The sequence below is a fragment of the Anomaloglossus baeobatrachus genome, chromosome 7, assembly GCF_048569485.1.
Source record: "Anomaloglossus baeobatrachus isolate aAnoBae1 chromosome 7, aAnoBae1.hap1, whole genome shotgun sequence".
Taxonomy (NCBI): Eukaryota; Metazoa; Chordata; class Amphibia; order Anura; family Aromobatidae; genus Anomaloglossus; species Anomaloglossus baeobatrachus.
The window spans coordinates 64,191,457-64,213,311 of NC_134359.1; the positions used below are offsets into that span (position 1 = coordinate 64,191,457).

A 21,855-nucleotide genomic window follows, 5' to 3' on the forward strand; every position below is an offset into this window, starting at 1 on the left:
TGGCTCCTTCACAGCAGTGCCGGTCACATGTGCAGAGCGCGGCTGTCAGCTTCCTGTGTCTGTGACTCAGACGCTGGCTGCTGCTGCTGCTTGCACAGAGTCTGCAGCTGTGACCCGGGGAGGGTGGGTGCAGATTCATTGCACCCACTCTCCTCAAATGGAGGGTCCTCACACCTAGAAAATGGGGGATACGTTCCCTGAACGTGTCCCCCATATTCTAGAAGGTCCAGAATCGACGTGGGACGTCCAAATGGATTACAGCGGATTTTTTTTTTTTTTTCAATAAATTGGTCAATCAGGGAATGTTTTGGGGAGTGTTTTTTCAAATAAATTTTTTTTTGTTGTCAATTTTTTTTTTTATTACTGTCAATTAGTTATGTCGGGTATCTGATAGACGCCGTGACATAACTAATTGCTGGGCTTGATGCCAGGTGACATTACACACCTGGTATCAACCCCATTTATTACCCCGTTAGCCAACGCACCAGGGCGCGGGATGAGCTGGGGCGAAGCGCCAGAATTGGCGCATCTAATGGATGCGCCACTTCTGGGGCGGCTGCGGCCTGCTATTTTTAGGCTGGGAAGAGTCCAATAACCATGGCTCTTCCCATCCTGAGAATACCAGACCCCAGCTGTCAGCTTCACCTTGGCTGGTGATCTAATTTGGGGGGACCCCACGTTTGTTTTGTTTTTTTTAATTATTTATTTATAAATAATTAAAAAAAAAAAACAGCTTGGGGAGCCCTCCAAATTGATCACCAGCCAAGGTGAAGCTGTCAGCTGTGGTTTGCAGGCTACAGCTGTCTGCTTTACCCTAGCTGGCTATCAAAAATAGGGGGGACCCCACGTCATTTATTTTAATTATTTTTTTTTCTTTTTGGGCTAAATACAAGGCTAGGCACCCTTTAGTGCCACATGAAAGGCACTAAAGGGCGCCAGCTTAGAATATGCAGGGGGGTGGGGCGTTATATATGTTTGACATCTATCCATTCATCCATTGTAGCATTTTACGCTGTGTGCCCACAATCAGGGTTTGCAGCGTTTTGGGCGCAGAGTGTTTTCCCTGCATCCATAGCGCTGCATTGTGCAGTAGAAGCACAGTGGAAGGATTTTTAGAAATCCCGTGCCCACTGTGCTTCTTTTCTCCGCAGCATAAACCGACCTGTGGCGCAGCTTCCCGAGCCTCAGCATGTCAATTTATGCTGCAGAGATGAGTGTGCTCTGCAGGTAACATAGAGCTCCACAGCAGCCTGAACCCAAATCGTGGGCATGGGCAGCTGCGTTCTCCCGTGGACAACACTCACATCTCTGCAGGAAGGCTGACACTGTGTACTGGACGCCGTGTCGCTGGATCATGGCCACATAGCCTAAAAGAGAGAAATTTGTTGCTACAGCAACATTTTTGTGAAGTACCTGTGGATTCAAAATGCTTACTATACTTCTGAATAAAATCCTTGAGGGGTCCAGTTTCCAAAATGGAGTCACTTGTGGGGGGTTTCTAATGTATAGGTACCCAAGAGGCCCTGCTAATGTGACATGGTGCGCGCAATTTATTTCAACTTTTCCAAAATTCAAATGGTGCTCCTTCCATTCCAAGCCCTCCCATATATCCAAACAGAGGTTTTTGGCCACATATGGGGTATCCCTGCGCTCACAAGAAATTGGAAAACAACCTGTGTGGTCCACGTTTTGTTGTTGCCTCTTGAAAAAGTGAGAAATGTGATGCTGAAGAAACATTTTTGTGAAAAAAATGAAAATTTTCAATATGGCAACCTAAGCTTATCAAATTCTGTGAAGTATTCGTGGATTCAAAATGCTCAATATACACCTAGATAAAAGCCTTGAGGTTTCTTGATTCCAGAATGGAGTCACTTGTGGGGGGCCTCCACTGTTTAGGCACTTTAGGGGCTTTCCAAATGCGACATAGCGTCCACTAATTATTCCAGCCAAATGTTCAGTCAAATTGCACTCCTTCCCTTCCAAGACCTGCCGTGTGCCCAAACAGTTGATTTCCACCACATATAAGATATCACCAAACTCAGGAGAAATTGCAGAATAAATTTCATGGTGATTTTTTTCCTGTTACCCTTGTGAAAAAAAAAGCTACCTGGTTGAAGTAACAATTTTGTGGTAAAATTTTATTTTTTTATTTTCATGGCTCAACGTTATAAACTTCTGTGAAGCACCTGGGGGTTCAGGGTACTCACCAAACATCTAGATAAATTCCTTGAGAGGCCTAGTTTCCAATATGGGGTCACTTGTGGTGGTTTTTTGCTGTTTACGTACCTTAGGGGTCCTCCAAAAACAACATGGTGCCCGCAATCTTTTTCAGCCAAATTTCCTTTCCAAAATTCAAATATTGCTCCTTTCGTTCCAAGCCCTCCCATTTGTCCAAACAAAGGTTTTAGACCACATGTGAGGTATCACCGCGCTCATAAAAAAGTGGGTAACAAACATTTGGGTCAAATTTTTGGAATTACCTCTTGAAAAAATGAGAGAATTGATGCTAAAGCAACATTTTTGAGAAAAAAATTACAATTTTCAATATGGCAAAGTAACGTTATCAAAATCTGTGAAGTACCTGTGGGTCCAAAATGCTCAGTATACCCCTCGATAGAAGCCTTAAGGGGTTTAGTTTCCAAAATGGGGTCACTTGAGGGGGGTTCCTGCTGTTTAGGTACCTTAGGGGATCTGTAAAAGCAACATGGTGCCCGCAATCTGTTTCAGCCAACTTTGCTTTCCAAAATTCAAATATTGCTCCTTTCATTCCGAGCTCTCCCATTTACCCAAACAAAGGTTTCTGACCACATGTGGGGTATCGGCGCGCTCATAAGAAAGTGGGTAACAAAGTGTGAGGTCCAATTTTTGGTGTTACCTCTTGAAAAAGTAAGAAAATTAGTGCTAAAGTAACATTTTTAGATAAAATGTTAATTTTTATTTTTTTTCATTCCATATTACTTTAGTTCCTGTGAAGCACCTGAAGGGTTAATAAACTTCTTGAATGTGGTTTTGAGTACCTTGAGGGGTGCAGGTTTTAGAATGGTGTCACTTTTGGGTATTTTCTGTCACCCAGGCCTCTCAAAGTCACATCAAATGGGATGTGGTCCCTAAAAAAATGGTTTTGTAAATTTTGTTGAAAAAATGGGAAATTGCTGATGAACTTTGAACCCTTCTAACTTCGTAACCCCAAAAAATTTTGTTTCAAAAATTGCGCTGATCTAAAGTAGACATGTGGGAAATGTTATTTATTAACTATTTTGTGTGACATAACTCTCCGGTTTATGGGCATAAAAATTAAAAGTTTGAAACTTGCAAAATTTTTAATTTTTTTGTCAAATTTGAGATTTTTTCACAAATAAAATAAAAAAATATCATCCTAAATTTACCTCTAACACGAAGCCCAATATGTCACGAAAAAACAATCTCAGAATCACCGGGATCCATTGAAGCGTTCCAGAGTTATAACCTTATAAAGTGACACTGGTCAAAATTGCAAAAAATGGCCCGGTCATTAAGTACTAATCTGGCTTCGTCCTTAAGGGGTTAAACAACGACAAGGCAACTGATAAAAATGTAACCAGTGTGACCAATTGATAAGAGCAGACTGGTTGCCTTTATAGAAAAAAAAAAAAAACACAACAGTCTGGTGTTTGTTATTATTGTCTTTTTCGCTTACCTACAAACAAACACGTGCAGTCATCATTGCTTTGCATTAAAAGAGCTTTACTGGCAAGGACATTGCTTCTCAATCAACCATTTATGGAAATATCAAGAACTTAAAAAGAGAGGTTCAATTTAAATTACTGTAAAGAAGGCTTCGTGGTGCCCTAATAAGTAAAGCAAGTGCAAGGACTATCTCCTTAAAGGGAACCTGTCAGGTCCAATATGCACCCAGAACCACGAGCAGTTTTGGGTGTATATTGCTAATCCCTGCCTAACCGTCCCTGTATATAATAGCATACATAAAGAGATCTTTCGAAAAAGTATTTCTAAAGATATCTTATCGTATGCTAATCAGCGAGGGCACTAGCCGTTAATTCCCCGGCCAGTCGCCCCTCATTAGCATATAAGCACACTCCTGTGGGTGTGCTAACATGCTAATGAATATGCAGCGTCACAGGATGGTGTCACTCACCTCTCCGCCACCATCGCGACCAACAAGGGATTTCAGCTCAGTGCATATTACCCCGGAGTTTGGGTCATGCGCACTATGAAGCCGGGTGTAAAATCCTGGCTTCAAACTGAAGTAGTGCCCATGACCCAAACTCCGGGGTCATGCGCACTGAGCCGAAATCCAGTGTTGTGCGGCGGAGAGGTGAGTGAGCTCATCCTGTGACACTGCACATTCATTAGCATGATAGCAGCCCCACAGGGGTGTACTAACATACTAATGGGGGTGACTGGCCAGAGAACTAACACCCATGGAACTAATCCCCTCGCTCATTAGCATATGGTAAAAGATCTTTAGAAATATTTTCTAAAGATCCTTTTATCTATGCTAGTGTATACAGGGACGGTTAGGCAGGGATTAGCAATATACACCCAGAACTGCTCGTGGTTCTGGGTGCATATTGCACCTGACAGGTTCCCTTTAACAGGATTCAGCTACAGGAGCAGTTTAACACCAGTGCAGAGCTTGCTCAGAAATGGCAGCAGGCAGGTGTCAGTGCATCTGCACGCACAGAAGTTTATAGAGGCTGGTCTGGTGTCAAGAAGGGCAAACAAAGCCGCCTCTTCTCTCCAAGAAAAACCATCAAGGGCAGAATACATTCTGCAGGACGTACACTGATAGGACTGCAGAGGACTGGAGTAAGGTTGCGTGTTCTGATAAACCCTCCTTCATACCTTTTGGGACATTTGGAAAAATGATTGTCTGAAGAACAAAAAATAGCGCTACCAAGAGTCCTGTGTCATGCCAATAGCAAAGCATCCTAAAGACAATTCATGTGTGAGGTTGCTCTTTATCCATGGAGGGGCTCACTTACAACTTTGCCTAAAAACATTGCCATAAAGAAAGAATGGGATCTAAACATCTTACAAGAACAACTTCTTTTAACAATCCATGAGCAATTTGGTGATGAAAAATGCATTTTCCAGAATGATGAAGGCCAGGTCATAAGGAAAGTGATAATGAAAAGGCTCGATGAATGAAACATTACAATGTGCGCATATCAGAAATTAATCACAATGCAAACTTGGTCAATCCTCAAAAAGCAGGTCGAGAAACAAAAAACACAGCAATTGTGATAACCTCCTAGCTCTGATTACATAAGAACAAGTTGCCATCAGTCAGAAGCAGGTATCCAACTGCCAGTACCAACTGAAGAAGTCTTGAAATATAAGGGTGAACGTAAAATTGACATATTTATCAATAAAAGTTAACAAAGTGATGAAATGCTGAATTGTACATCAGTAACCAGAGAAACATCGGACCACAAGATGTAAAACACCCGAAGCAGTAAACTTTGTGAAAACAAAACTTGTGTGAGTCTTAAAACTTTTGGCCACTTCTATACACTCTGCTTTTCCTCTCTTTAGTTTCCATTAATAGCTTTGGATTAAAGAAGGAAAAAAAAATCCTTAAACTGCTTTTAAGCTTAAACTAAGTAATCCTGACTATTACACAACATTACGGTTTTGCTGAGAGTGCCGGTGTGCTGCGGGTGGAGAACAGAAGAAGCCATGGAAAGACATCTCTCTCTGGCGGCTTTGTCATTTAGGGCTTCAAGGTTTAAGTAAAAAAGTTAAAATTAGTATGTCTGCAAAAGCATGAGAGCACGATGATTGAGTTGTGGCCTTTATCAGGTAAGAGGATGATGGTTCACTGAAAAATATACTTGATATTGAAAGGTTAAAAGGAATCTGTTAACAGGTTTTTGTTATGTAATCAGAAAACCGTGTGATGTAGGGGTTAATACACATATTTCAGTGATTAATTTCTTATCACACTGTGTGGTTTACCTGTAACGTTTGTTTTAGCTTCAGGGGATTATTATTACTGGACTAGGTCAGGTAGTCCGCCACGCCCCCTGCTGTGATTGTACAATGTCTATAGACAGATGAGGTGCCAAAGAGAGTCTGGTAAGGGAGGAGGCTTTGCTACATTGCTAAATTTAAAAGCTCCAAGTATCAGAACCGCTGCCCCCAGTAAACCAAGTGACACGTCGCTGGAATCAGGGTCTCTTTACCTACATCATTCTGCTCTCAAACCAGGTAGCAAAAACCTGCTGACCGATTCCCTTTAAACAAAATGCTACTATTCCTTATACTAAGTCTTGACTTAAGATGAGGTTTTGTTGTTTCCATCTCCTTACACAGACATTGGCATTGTTCAGTCCAGTTGCAATATTAATATTGTATCATGGAGTGCAGCCCTATCAGTTGCCATTTTTGTATTATCTACACAGGAACTAACAGAAAAAATACCACTTCATTTATTGATACAGTATGCCGACTAAATTACAGTAAAAAGTTGGATGGAAGATTTAATGATCAACATTTTTTATTTTTTGCAACCTTTGCAACCCTTAAAAGATACCTGCTATAACCGATTCACAAAACCATTGCAGAACACTTGTATACAGACAAAATAAATGATGAAAAACTACAACACTACCACTACCTGTAAACCTGGCCCAATGCAGAGTATGAATGACAAATACTATTGTGCATCTCAACATGGACATCTTTAAAGGGAACCAGTCAGCCGATAAAGTGACCCATCTAAAACTATGCGCACACAAAGCCCACCATTACCGTCAAATTTCTTTGGGTGGAAGGTCAACAACTGGGACCCGCACCAATCAGCAAAAAAAGGCATTTTGATCCCAGTTAGAATGGCTATCGGCAATCAGGCACTTTATCATAGCGCCATCCATACCTAATGGGGCTACCGAAGCACTGCGCTTGGCTTTTTCCTGCAGCTCAGAGTGGAGAGGTGATCGGGCGTCCACCCTGCTGCTTTATTTTGTACCAGTATAAAAATAGTAACAAAAAAAGAGGAATAAATATCCTCCAAAAATTAAGTATTACTTACAGCAAAGATGGTCTACAGTGTGTACATCGCCCTGGCCAAAAACTAATGCTCTACCAGGATACAGCTAAACCCCCACTAAGTGGAGGCATCACAGGTGCAGGAGGAGCAAATCACACACACAACACCATGGAATAGAGGGGGCGATTGCTGGATGATAAAACTGCACACTAGTGGCTTGCATAGAGCGCTGTTCACACATGCAGATAACACAGTCACAAGCCCGCAGCCTATTAGGTGACGCCCATACTATTAGATCAGGCGGGCTACAAAGCCGTTCCCCACCTGTGTATCATGCAGGGACAGAAACTGTAATATCCAAGGCCTAACAGAAAGGGGCCTGGATGTATCCTGTACAAAAAAAATATGAGGTTTTAGTTGGTATTATGGCCATAAAACGGAAGAGTACAACCCTCATCACGGGAACCTCATGCTTGTAAGTCCCTACACTAAATATAAAAATAGCAACAAAAAGAGGAAAATATCCTCCAAAGTAAGTAATACTTTATTTTGTACTAGGGATAATAAAAATTACCCATAAAAAATACCCCATTCTGCCAATTAGTGAAGGTCTCAGTGGAAAGACCCCCACCCATCCCAATCAGTGACTTATCTATCCCACAGATAGGCTATAAAAGGGGTTGTACAGAGAAAACAAGGTAAGCAAAAAGTCTGCAAAACAAAGAAGCCAATAAAAAAGTGCATAGGCCTAATGAATTGCAGATTAGAAACTAGAATTTACACACTTACATGAATTACTTAGGTGGGTCAATTGAATGTAGGCATTAACCCCTTAGGGCTTCATGAAATGTGTATATCATTGTGCAGGCTCAGGAATGGAGCTCGCTCAACACAGGACAGATGCCAGGTGTGTTACAATGCTGTTGGTAACTCATCAAATGCTGCTGTGGGTGGTCAGTGGCATTAAAAGGGGTTGTCCCTTCTCATTTCCCTTGTTCGCCCCTATAAAAATAAATAAGCCTATACTCCTCTCCAGTGCGGCTGCAATTCCAGCGACGTCTGAAGCCGTGTTCCTGGGGTCCATGTGACATTGTTATGAGAGCCCCACGAGAAATCAGTGCCGGTTTCCTTCTCCCCATCTTCGGACATTTGAGCAGGAAGTCAGCGCTGCGCTCACATCCTGCTCCAATGTCCAAAGGCGGGGAGACAGGCGCCGGGTGCTGATTGGTTGCAGGGCTCGCGTGTCATAATTTCACGTGGGCCACCGCTTTAGACATTGCTAGAACCGTGGCCGCACCAGAGGGGAGTATAGGCTTATTTATTTTTCAACAAGGGAAATGAGAAGGGGTTGTCCAAGTAGTGGGCAACTCCTTTAAGGCGCCGCAATCTCGTCCAGGCACTCAATCTTCCAAACAACCCCCACCTCCCCCTTGACACAATCACAGGTTGCCATAGCTGAAGTACGCCATCACTGCCATGTTGGTTCAGCTGTGAAGTCCAGCTATAGACTATAAGAGACTTCGTATAGAAGACCATGAATTGGACTATTAAAAAAATAAAAATAAATTATTAAAATAGGTTACAGCTAAAAAAGGTAAAAGAAAACCCCGCAAAAAGCGTTATGAGATTAATATTGAATCACATTTTTTTTTTTTTTTTTTATAACACTAAGAATAAAAATGACAATTTCGTACCCCCAAATATCGAATACTGAAAATAAATCAGTAAAACAATGGAAAATTTGTTGAAAGACGACATCTCTCACAAAAGTTCCAGGACAACTTCACACGATCTGTTTCCTAATAAGTACACTTTTCCCCCCATAAAATAAAAGTGATAACACAATATTTGAGAGCTTGGTATCCATCCAGTGAAGTCCATGCTGGATTTTACATTAGTCAGATGGTGACACTCCATTACAAAGCTTCCCATTCAGTAATATATGACGTGTTTAGCGAAATAAAGTCTACTCACTATTTTTTTCTTCTGTGCTTTTAAGTCTTCAAGTGCATCATCTAAAAAGGTATAAAAATGTTCAGTTATTTGCTAAGAATAGTGATATTTATAATATAAACTCACATTATTTGTAGATTAAAATTTTCCTTGAATGAATTGCAATTTACAACAGGAATTGTTATAGGGAACCTGTCACCACTTTTTTGGCCTATAAGCTGCACCACCACCAGTGGGCTCTTATATACAAGATTCTAACATGCTGTATATAAGAGCCCACGTGGCTGTGTAGAACATAAAAATCACTTTTATAATACTCACCTAATCCAGTCGCTGCGGTGGATGAGGCTTAGATGGGCGTCTCCGTTGTCCGGTGCCTCCTCTTTCGGCCATCTTTGTCCTCCTTCTGAAGCCGCGGGGGCATGATGCGTCTACATCATACACACTCGCCGGTTCCACACTACAATACTTTGATCTGGCCTGCTCAGGACCTGAATGCCTGTGAGTGTGTAGGACGTCGGACGCGTCATGCACCGTGGCTTCAGAAGGCAGCAACAAAAATGGCCGAAAAAGGACGCGCCGGTACCGGAGGACAAAGAAGCCCATCTGAGCCACATCCACCGCAGCGCAACCATTAGGTAAGTATTATAAAGTATTTTTTATGTTGTACACAGCAGCCTGAGCTCTTATATACTGTATGTTAGAATGCTGTATATAAAGGCCCGGTGGTGGTGGCAAAAAACTGGTGACAGGTTCCCTTTAAACCATTGCATCTAACTTACAGACTGGACTCCATTGAAGTCATTAGATTTCTGTGCTTCGCTATGCAAGACTATGAAAGTATAAGGACAAAAGAAAAAAACGGACACGGTCTTATATATTTTTTTTGCCCCCAAAAAAGCACTAGGGCTTATTTTTACAGGAGGTCTTATTCTTGGAGAAACACGGTAGCATCTAAAAATCTGGGATTTGCAATCACAACAGTCCTGACAATGAGAGTAGCATGAAGTAGCATGAAGTAGGGGCCGATTCCCTGATTCCAGAGATGTCACTTGCTCAGTATCTTCCTGTAGTTCCATCAGTGTTTTATCAGCAGGAGATTATCACAAGAGAACTAGGTGTGGCATTTCAGGCAGTCCAGCTAATCTGTGTAACCCACTCCCCCACCACTTGATCAGCTGATTGCTGCCTGTCACAAGGTGTTTTGCTCAAAACTTGCCGAGTGTCACGGCAGCATGAAACACTGTTCACACTACAGATTCTGACATACCACACTATGGTTTCTCTCCTGTTTCTGAGTTACACTGGCTGGCTCAGGCATCGATCAGCTGTGTGCTAATTAATGGTCAGGCTAGCAAGGGTTAAACTCTGCTAGCCTGCTTGTTACCTCTACGATCACATGTTATTGGAAACCTATCACATTTACTCCCTGCCTTTTTATGATGGTGGAATCTGTCTTCCCACGCCGACTATAGTTTATTGCTGTGTTGGTCTGTGTGCTGTTGTGTCCCAGTCCTGATGGTGATTATATTACGTGGTGCTTGGAGTTGTAGTGGAATTCTCTCATCGTCTTGCCGTTTCCTCCCTGCTCTTATTTTCCTCCTACTCCTTTATTGTCTTATACCTTTCTGTGAGCGTGTATTGAGATAGAGTTTTGGTTTCCCGCTTTTGTCTCTCTCTGTTGATTTTATCACACTTCTTTCCTAGCCCTCCCCTGGGGTAGGGGAAGGGGAAAGGGGTATGAGATTAGGACTGGTCAGAGGCAGGGTCAGGTAGGTGGCTCAGACATCCTTCCTTTCAGAGGTAACTCTGAGATAAGGGATAGCTAGGGTCCCCCTAGTCTGAGGGCCAGTCTAGGAGCCCTAGTCCCCTGCTCTCACCAAACATCGTGACAGTGCAAATGTACACTGGAAGTTACCAGTCAGTAGTGTGGGCGGGGTTATTCGCAACTCAGCATTCTGAGCACTGCTAGATCTGCAGCAGAGAAAACTGGGATTCTATCAAAACTGCACCAAGCAGCTCAGTAAGCGATACATAGCTGGAATCAGGCTCTCTGTCCCTACATAAAGCTGCTCTCAAATTCAATGGCAAAATCCTGCTGACAGATTCCCTTTAAGGCTGAACCATGCTTAAATGTCACAGCCTCTTAGTACCATTGCTGATAGCCACAGGGCATCTGAGCTTGTGGCACAAAGCAATCGACATCTTATGCTACACAGATTTCAAAGCAAGTTCAACATGTTCTAGTGAAAAGTAAATAGATCTAACAACAAATCGAGAATAGGATATACCAGCGCTCAGAGGCAAATGGGTTATATAGCTGAAGCTACAAAAGGCTGAAGCCTATAAGCTAGAGGTGTTAGGTGTAATGGTTTAAAAATGACCTAAGACTGGTGTTGGAGCAGCTAATAGTTAATGCACTCTGCGTGAGAGTGGATCAAGTAAACAGATACAGGGGAACCTTGGTTAACGAGAACAATCCGTTCTGGGAGTTGCTTGTTAACCAAGTTACTCGTTCAGCAGAGCAAGATTTCCCATAGGAAATCATTGCAATGCAGACAATTCGTTCTACAACTTGTTAAATGTCCCATCCTGGTCCCCTATTGTGCCATTCAACACATGCACACAAACACAAACACACATTATGCTCACCTTACCTTCCCGTTCCATCACCGGCCTCCTGGATCTTGTAGTTCGCCGGTACAGGCTGTGCATCGGGTAACCATCGCGACGAGGGAGGAACTTCCGCTGCCAGAGCGCTGACGTCAAAGGCATGAGCCGCTTGCCTCCGATTGGCCAGCCCGCTGGCTTTGAGTAGCGGCTGACAGCGGAAGTTCCTCCCTCGTTGCGATGGTTACCGATACACATCCTGTACCGGCGAACTACAAGAACCAGGAGGCCAGCGATGGAAGGGAAGGCAAGGTGAGCATAATGTGTGTGTGTGTGTGTGTGTGTGTGTGTGTGTGTGTGTGTGTGTGTGTGTGTGTGTTTGGACTGGAAGAGCGGGCTAGAGCGCGGTGGATGTACGGAATCGGAAGCATGTGCGCTGAGTATTTTGCTCGTACAGCAAAGCTTTCTCGTAAACAGAGTTACAAATTTACAACAAGCTTTGCTCGTTAAGCGAAATTCTCGCTAACTGGGTTAATCGTTAAGTGAGGTTCCACTGTATAGTGATAAACAGAAGACTATAGCGCTCACAAAACAACGTTGTACAAACCAGTGATGTGTAACATATGCGGGGTGAAAATGAGAACAAAAGACTTGCCTGTAAAATACACCAGACTAGATGAGTAGATGGATGTGTGTCCTCCCCTGGAGGTTTGTTGTAGGCTGCAGAGGTTACAGGTGGCGTGGAGGCCTATGTTGAAGTTGTTCACCTCGGGACTGGAAGCGAGTGCAAGGTATGAAGGTGTTCTGCGAGGCGGGCTTCAAGGGGTGAATGCTTCTGCAGGATAAGCGGTGTGCGACAAGGAGCTAGCGCCGGTATCCAGGAGCCCCGGCCAGCGGCTTCCGTGGATACCCGAACGCACGCGTGAAGAGAACTTGTGATGTCACAGAACTCAAGACAGGCTACGGAAGCCTGTGGGGGGCAGAAACCGCTCCTGGATACCGGTGCTAGCTCCTTGCTGCACAAGGTAGGAGAAGCATTCACCCCTTGAAGGCCGCCTCACGGAACACCTGCTTACCTTGCCCTCGCTGCCAGTCCCGAGGTGAACAACTTCAACATAGGCATCCACGCCACCGGTAACCTCTGCAGCCTACAACAAACCTCCAGGGGAGGACACGCATCCATCTACTCATCTAATCTGGTGTATTTTACAGGCAAGTCTTTTGTTCTCATTTTCACCACGCATATGTTACAGGTCATCTTACAACAATCAATTACTTGGAAGTAGTAGAAGAGCGATTTGCAGCACAGCGTGTCACCCAACCCACCGGTCCCGTAAGAAATAAGGCGCTATCAGAGGAGTCGTGCAGCAGATTGTTCCCCACCGAAATTAACAAGCAGATCAATATATTTTTGAGCCAGTGGTAACAAGTGGTAACAATGGGAAAGTCTAAGCTGCCACAGGGCAATTTTTCTTCTTCATAGCAGAAAATATGAGAACTACCAGCCCTTGTACAGCGGACACAATTACAGAAATTAACAGGTTTTTAATGATAGCAAATTAATAAGAAAGGAGAAGGAACTTACTATTTCTTTCTGTACGCTTGGAGAACCATATAATCAGTAGCGTTCTAGCAAACCATATTCTGTCAGAAACAAATGTGAATATTAATTTAAAAGGATTGGGGGAAAAAAACGGTAAAAAAGAAGGGAATTTTGTTTACTTACCGTAAATTCCTTTTCTTCTAGCTCCTATTGGGAGACCCAGACAATCGGGTGTATAGCTTCTGCCTCCGGAGGCCACACAAAGTATTACACTTAAAAGTGTAAACCCCTCCCCTCTGCCTATACACCCCCCCCCCGTGCATCACGGGCTCCTCAGTTTTGGTGCAAAAGCAGGAAGGAGGAAACTTATAAATTGGTCTAAGGTAAATTCAATCCGAAGGATGTTCGGAGAACTGAAAACCATGAACCCAGAACAATTCAACATGAACAACATGTGTACACAAAAGAACAACAGCCCGAAGGGAACAGGTGCGGGTGCTGGGTCTCCCAATAGGAGCTAGAAGAAAAGGAATTTACGGTAAGTAAACAAAATTCCCTTCTTCTTTGTCGCTCCATTGGGAGACCCAGACAATTGGGACGTCCAAAAGCAGTCCCTGGGTGGGTAAAAGAATACCTCGGTAATAGAGCCGTAAAACGGCCCCTTCCTACAGGTGGGCTACCGCCGCCTGAAGGACTTGCCTACCTAGGCTGGCATCTGCCGAAGCGTAGGTATGCACTTGATAGTGTTTCGTGAAAGTGTGCAGACTCGACCAGGTAGCCGCCTGACACACCTGCTGAGCCGTAGCCTGGTGCCGCAATGCCCAGGACGCACCCACGGCTCTGGTAGAATGGGCTTTCAGCCCTGAAGGAACCGGAAGCCCCGAAGAACGGTAAGCTTCAAGAATTGGTTCCTTGATCCACCGAGCCAAGGTTGACTTGGAAGCCTGCGACCCTTTACGCTGGCCAGCGACAAGGACAAAGAGCGCATCCGAGCGGCGCAGGGGCGCCGTACGAGAAATGTAGAGCCGGAGTGCTCTCACCAGATCTAACAAGTGCAAATCCTTTTCACATTGGTGAACTGGATGAGGACAAAAAGAAGGTAAGGAGATATCCTGATTGAGATGAAAAGGGGATACCACCTTAGGGAGAAATTCCGGAACCGGACGCAGAACCACCTTGTCCTGGTGAAACACCAGGAAGGGGGCTTTGCATGACAGTGCAGCTAGCTCAGACACTCTCCGAAGTGATGTGACTGCCACTAGGAAGACCACCTTCTGTGAAAGGCGTGAAAGAGAAATATCTCTCATTGGCTCGAAAGGTGGTTTCTGAAGAGCCGTTAGCACCTTGTTCAGATCCCAGGGTTCTAACGGGCGCTTGTAAGGAGGGACAATGTGGCAAACCCCCTGCAGGAACGTGCGTACCTGCGGAAGCCTGGCTAATACTCTGGGCAGCAGTGCCAGAGGAGGAAATACATAAGGCAGCCGAAACTGCGACCAATCCTGAACTAATGCGTCTGCCGCCAGAGCTCTGTGATCTTGAGACCGTGCCATGAATGCCGGGACCTTGTTGTTGTGCCGGGACGCCATTAGGTCGACGTCCGGCTTCCCCCAGCGGCAACAGATCTCTTGAAACACGTCCGGGTGAAGAGACCATTCCCCTGCGTCCATGCCCTGGCGACTGAGAAAGTCTGCTTCCCAGTTTTCTACGCCCGGGATGTGAACTGCGGAGATGGTGGAGGCTGTGGTTTCCACCCACAGCAGAATCCGCCGAACTTCCTGGAAGGCTTGCCGACTGCGTGTGCCGCCTTGGTGGTTGATGTATGCCACCGCCGTGGCGTTGTCCGACTGAATTCGGATCTGCCTGCCTTCCAGCCACGGCTGGAACCCCTTTAGGGCTAGATACACTGCCCTTATCTCCAGAACATTGATCTGAAGGGAGGACTGTGGCTGAGTCCAGGTACCCTGAGCCCTGTGGTGGAGGAACACCGCTCCCCACCCTGACAGACTCGCGTCCGTCGTGACCACAGCCCAGGATGGGGGTAGGAATGATTTCCCCTTCGACAAAGAAGTGGGAAGAAGCCACCACTGAAGGGAGGCCTTGGCTGCCCGAGAAAGAGAGACGTTCCTGTCGAGGGACGTCGACTTCCTGTCCCATTTGCGGAGAATGTCCCATTGAAGTGGACGCAGATGAAACTGCGCAAATGGAACTGCCTCCATTGCTGCCACCATCTTCCCTAGGAAGTGCATGAGGCGCCTCAAGGGGTGCGACTGGGCTCGAAGGAGAGATTGCACCCCTGTCCGTAGTGAACGCTGTTTGTCCAGCGGAAGTTTCACTATCGCTGAGAGAGTATGAAACTCCATCCCGAGATATGTCAGCGATTGGGTCGGTGTCAATTTTGACTTTGGGAAATTGATGATCCACCCGAATCTCTGGAGAGTCTCCAGAGCAATGTTCAGGCTGTGTTGGCATGCCACCCGAGAGGGGGCCTTGACAAGGAGATCGCTCCTTCAACACAAAGCATAAAAACTGAGGAGCCCGTGATGCACGGGGGGGTGTATAGGCAGAGGGGAGGGGTTTACACTTTTAAGTGTAATACTTTGTGTGGCCTCCGGAGGCAGAAGCTATACACCCGATTGTCTGGGTCTCCCAATGGAGCGACAAAGAAAAGTGTAATAGCGGTGTCAATATGTCACTGCAATGATCAATATATACAAAAATAAATAAAAATGTTTGAGCTCAGATTGTGAAGCCAGTACATTCAGAGTCCAGAAGTGTTTTTTGTTTTATATATTTTCTTTGTGTGTTTTCTTTCCCCATTTACTGGTTTATCTGCTAGGTGTCTCTCCATAAACTCTGGGCTTGATGCAAGCTGACAATTCACCGCTGACATCAACCCCAGCTACCAATACCCATATTTCCCTGGTACAGCGGCAGAGCCAATGCAAAGAGCCAGAATTGGCACATCTAATATTATGTGCCACTTCTGTGGTGGTTGTGGGCTAGTTTTTTTAGGCTGGGAAGGACCCAATAACAATGGACCTTCCCAGCCTGATAATACCAACCCACAGCTGACAGCTTTAACTTGGCTGGTTATCAAAATATAGGGGGGAGACCATGCCATTTTATTTATTAGGTTAAATAAAGGATAAAAACACCCTATGGTGCCACATGAAAAGGCACTAAACAATGCAAGTGTATAATATGTAGGCAGCGTGGGACATTACTTTGCTATGTTTGTTCTACTTCCTGTCTTGCAACTAACTATATTGATATCTTAAATGTTTGTGTAGATGCGCTTTGCTTTTTTAGCTGTGTGTGTATGCTGTGTAAGTGAACTTACAATGCATGTGTATTTTGTAAACTGCGAATTTATCACCTCTCATGCAAGTCTACGGGAATGCACACAAAAGACTCTGCAGCAAAGTGTGCATAAGATTTCTATTCAGTCACTAATATCTAAATAGTAAAAACAAAGAAGAAAATAATATGAACATATACCCTGCTGTAACTGAATAGAAGAATAATGCATATAAATAAAACCTAGAGTACTTAGTGTCCAGTTGGGACCCAGCCACTCTCTGCCCTTATTCAGACTGATGTCTGTTGACACATGGTGAGGTTTTAATATTAGAGAAAGTATGTGCTGTCCCGATTGGGTATACCTTGTCGCGGTGGAATGGCTTTACGCTTTTTTGATCAAAAATAGTGTTTGCTAAGTACTCTATGTTTTATTTATATGCATTAGGCTTCTATTTAGTTACAGCAGGATATACAGTTAGGTCCAGAAATATTTGGACAGTGACACAAGTTTTGTTATTTTAGCTGTTTACAAAAACATGTTCAGAAATACAATTATATATATAATATGGGCTGAAAGTGCACACTCCCAGCTGCAATATGAGAGTTTTCACATCCAAATCGGAGAAAGGGTTTAGGAATCATAGCTCTGTAATGCATAGCCTCCTCTTTTTCAAGGGACCAAAAGTAATTGGACAAGGGACTCTAAGGGCTGCAATTAACTTTGAAGGCGTCTCCCTTGTTAACCTGTAATCAATGAAGTAGTTAAAAGGTCTGGGGTTGATTACAGGTGTGTGGTTTTGCATTTGGAAGCTGTTGCTGTGACCAGACAACATGCGGTCTAAGGAACTCTCAATTGAGGTGAATCAGAACATCCTGAGGCTGAAAAAAAAGAAAAAATCCATCAGAGAGATAGCAGACATGCTTGGAGTAGCAAAATCAACAGTCGGGTACATTCTGAGAAGAAGGGAATTTTGTTACTTACCGTAAATTCCTTTTCTTCTAGCTCTTATTGGGAGACCCAGACGATTGGGTGTATAGCACTGCCTCCGGAGGCCACACAAAGCAATTACACTAAAAAGTGTAAGGCCCCTCCCCTTCTGGCTATACACCCCCAGTGGGATCACTGGCTCACCAGTTTTAGTGCAAAAGCAAGAAGGAGGAAAGCCAATAACTGGTTTAAACAAATTCACTCCGAGTAACATCGGAGAACTGAAAACCGTTCAACATGAACAACATGTGTACCCGCAAACAAACCAAAAATCCCGAAGGACAACAGGGCGGGCGCTGGGTCTCCCAATAAGAGCTAGAAGAAAAGGAATTTACGGTAAGTAACAAAATTCCCTTCTTCTTCGGCGCTCTATTGGGAGACCCAGACGATTGGGACGTCCAAAAGCTGTCCCAGGGTGGGTAAAGAAATACCTCATGTTAGAGCTGCAAGACAGCCCTCCCCTACGGGGAGGCAACTGCCGCCTGCAGGACTCTTCTACCTAGGCTGGCGTCCGCCGAAGCATAGGTATGCACCTGATAATGTTTGGTGAAAGTGTGCAGACTCGACCAGGTAGCTGCCTGGCACACCTGTTGAGCCGTAGCCTGGTGTCGCAATGCCCAGGACGCACCCACGGCTCTGGTAGAATGGGCCTTTAGCCCTGATGGAACCTGAAGCCCCGCAGAACGGTAGGCTTCAAGAATTGGTTCTTTGATCCATCGAGCCAGGGTGGCCTTAGAAGCCTGCGACCCCTTGCGCTTACCAGCGACAAGGACAAAGAGTGCATCCGAACGGCGCAGGGGCGCTGTGCGGGAAATGTAGATTCTGAGTGCTCTCACCAGATCTAACAAATGTAAATCCTTCTCATACCGATGAACTGCATGAGGACAAAACGAAGGCAAAAAGATATCCTGATTAAGATGAAAAGAGGATACCACCTTCGGGAGAAACTCCTGAATGGGGCGCAGCACTACCTTGTCCTGGTGGAAGACCAGGAAGGGAGCCTTGGAAGACAACGCTGCTAGCTCACTCTCCGAAGAGATGTGATCGCTACCAGAAAAGCCACTTTCTGTGATAGTCTAGAAAGTGAAACCTCCTTCAGAGGCTCGAAGGGCGGCTTCTGGAGGGCAACTAGTACCCTGTTCAGATCCCATGGATCTAACGGCCGCTTGTACGGGGGAACTATATGGCAAACCCCCTGTAGGAACGTGCGCACCTTAGGAAGTCGTGCTAGACGCTTCTGAAAAAAGACGGATAGCGCCGAGACTTGCCCTTTAAGGGAGCCGAGCGACAAACCTTTTTCTAACCCAGATTGGAGGAAAGAAAGAAGGGTAGGTAATGCAAATGGCCAGGGAGACACTCTCTGAGCAGAGCACCAGGATAAGAATATCCTCCACGTTCTGTGGTAGATCTTAGCAGACGTGGGCTTCCTAGCCTGTCTCATGGTGGCAACGACCCCTTGGGATAAGCCTGAAGACGCTAGGATCCAGGACTCAATGGCCACGCAGTCAGGTTGAGGGCCGCAGAATTCCGATGGAAAAACGGCCCTTGGGACAGTAAGTCTGGTCGGTCTGGTAGTGCCCACGGTTGGCCGACCGTGAGATGCCACAGATCCGGATACCACGCCCTCCTCGGCCAGTCTGGAGCGACGAGTATGACGCGGCTGCATTCGGATCTGATCTTGCGTAGCACTCTGGGCAAGAGTGCCAGAGGTGGAAACACATAAGGGAGCCGGAACTGCGACCAATCTTGCACTAGGGCGTCTGCCGCCAGCGCTCTTTGATCGCGAGACCGTGCCATGAATGTTGGGACCTTGTTGTTGTGCCGGGACGCCATTAGATCGACGTCCGGCCTTCCCCATCGGTGACAGATTTCCTGAAACACGTCCGGGTGAAGGGACCATTCCCCTGCGTCCATGCCCTGGCGACTGAGGAAGTCTGCTTCCCAGTTTTCTACGCCGGGGATGTGAACTGCGGATATGGTGGAGGCCGTGGCTTCCACCCACATCATAATGCGCCGGACTTCCTGGAAGGCTTGCCGACTGCGAGTCCCTCCTTGGTGATTGATGTATGCCACCGCTGTGGAGTTGTCCGATTGAATTCGGATCTGCTTCCCTTCCAGCCACTGCTGGAAGGCTAGTAGGGCAAGAAACACTGCTCTGATTTCCAGAACATTGATCTGAAGGCTGGACTCCTGCTGAGTCCACGTACCCTGAGCCCTGTGGTGGAGAAACACTGCTCCCCACCCTGACAGACTCGCGTCTGTCGTGACCACCGCCCAGGACGGTGGTAGGAAGGATCTTCCCTGTGATAACGAGGTGGAAAGGAGCCACCACTGCAGAGAGTCCTTGGCCGTCTGGGAAAGGGAGACTTTCCTGTCCAGGGATGTCGACTTCCCGTCCCATTGGCGGAGAATGTCCCATTGAAGTGGACGCAGATGAAACTGCGCAAACGGAACCGCCTCTATTGCCGCCACCATCTTCCCGAGGAAGTGCATGAGGCGTCTTAAGGAGTGCGACTGACCTTGTAGGAGAGCCTGCACCCCTGTCTGTAGTGACCGCTGCTTGCTCAGCGGAAGCTTCACTATCGCTGAGAGAGTATGAAACTCCATGCCAAGATACGTTAGTGATTGGGTCGGTGACAGATTTGACTTTGGGAAGTTGATGATCCACCCGAACGCCTGGAGAGTCTCCAGTGCAAAATTCAGGCTGAGTTGGCATGCCTCCTGAGAGGGTGCCTTGACCAGTAGATCGTCCAAGTAAGGGATCACAGAGTGTCCGTGAGAGTGCAAGACTGCTACCACTGCTGCCATGATCTTGGTGAACACCCGGGGGGCTGTCGCCAGACCAAATGGCAGAGCCACGAACTGAAGATGTTCGTCTCCTATCACGAAGCGCAGAAAGCGTTGGTGCTCCGTAGCAATCGGCACGTGGAGATTAGCATCTTTGATGTCTATTGATGCTAGGAAATCTCCTTGGGACATTGAGGCAATGACTGAGCGGAGGGATTCCATCCGGAACCGCCTGGCGTTCACATGCTTGTTGAGCAGTTTTAGGTCCAGAACAGGACGGAAGGAGCCGTCCTTTTTTGGAACCACAAAGAGATTGGAGTAAAATCCTCGCCCCCGTTCCAGAGGGGGAACAGGGATCACGACTCCTTCTGCTCTTAGAGAGTCCACCGCCTGCAGCAGGGCATCTGCTCGGTTGGGGTGTGGGGAGGTTCTGAAGAACCGAAGTGGAGGCCGAGAACTGAACTCGATTCTGTACCCGCGAGACAAAATGTCTGTTACCCACCGGTCTTTGACCTGTGACAGCCAAATGTCGCAAAAGCGGGAGAGCCTGCCACCGACCGAGGATGCGGAGGGAGGAGGCCGAAAGTCATGAGGTAGCCGCCTTGGAAGCGGTTCCTCCATTTGCTTTCCTGGGGCGTGAGTGAGCCCGCCAGGAATCTGAGCTCCCTTGTCCTTTCTGAGTCCCTTTGGACGAGGAGAATTGGGGTTTGCCCGAGCCTCGAAAGGACCGAAACCTCGACTGCCACTTTTTCTGTTGAGGTTTACTTGCTCTGGGCTGTGGCAAGGAAGAGTCCTTACCCTTGGACTGTTTTATGATTTCAGCCAATGGCTCACCAAACAGTCTGTCCCTAGATAATGGCAAGCTGGTTAAGCATTTTTTGGAACCAGCATCTGCTTTCCAGTCCTTTAACCATAAGGCTCTGCGCAAAACCACAGAATTGGCGGCCGCCATAGAGGTACGGCTCGTAGATTCTAGGACAGCATTGATAGCATAGGTCGCAAACGCAGACATTTGCGAGGTTAGGGACGCCACCTGCGGCACTGCTGGATGCATGATAGCATCCACCTGTGCTAAACCAGCTGAAATAGCTTGTAGTGCCCACACGGCCGCGAGTGCTGGAGCAAAGGACGCGCCGATAGCATCATAGACAGATTTCAACCAAAGGTCCATCTGTCTGTCGTTGGCATCTTTAAGTGAAGCGCCATCCTCTACTGCGACTATGGATCTAGCCGCAAGCTTGGAAATTGGGGGATCCACCTTTGGGCACTGGGTCCAGCGTTTGGCCACTTCAGCGGGAAAAGGATAACGGGTATCCTTAGAACGCTTAGAGAAACGCTTGTCTGGATGAGCGTCGTGCTTCTGGATTGATTCTCTGAAGTCAGAGTGGTCCAAAAAAGCACTTAATTTACGCTTGGGATACAGGAAATGGAACTTCTCCTGCTGTGCAGCTGCCTCCTCTGCAGAAGGGGCTGGGGGAGAAATATCCAACAGCCTATTAATCGCCGATATAAGGTCATTAACCATGGCGTCACCATCAGGGGCATCCAGATTGAGAGGGGCCTCAGGATTAGAATCCTGATCACCGTCCTCAGTCTCATCACAGAGAGATTCTTCTCGCTGAGACCCTGAGCAGTGTGATGACGTCGAGGGTCTTTCCCAGCGAGCTCGCTTAGGCTGCC

The 21,855-nt window shown here is 46.2% G+C and overlaps 1 protein-coding gene across 1 annotated transcript in view; it reads right to left on the bottom strand.

Annotated features, from left to right (window-relative positions):
• The window catches only part of LNPK (lunapark, ER junction formation factor), a 107,513-nt gene that overhangs the window by 46,367 nt on the left and 39,291 nt on the right, over nt 1–21,855 (bottom strand). Inside the window, exons 5-6 of the mRNA XM_075317364.1 lie at nt 13,143–13,201; nt 8,969–9,009 (exon numbers count right to left, since the gene is read on the bottom strand). Of these exons, the coding sequence (XP_075173479.1) occupies nt 8,969–9,009; nt 13,143–13,201 (100 nt within the window). The remainder of the gene's footprint in view (nt 1–8,968; nt 9,010–13,142; nt 13,202–21,855) is intronic.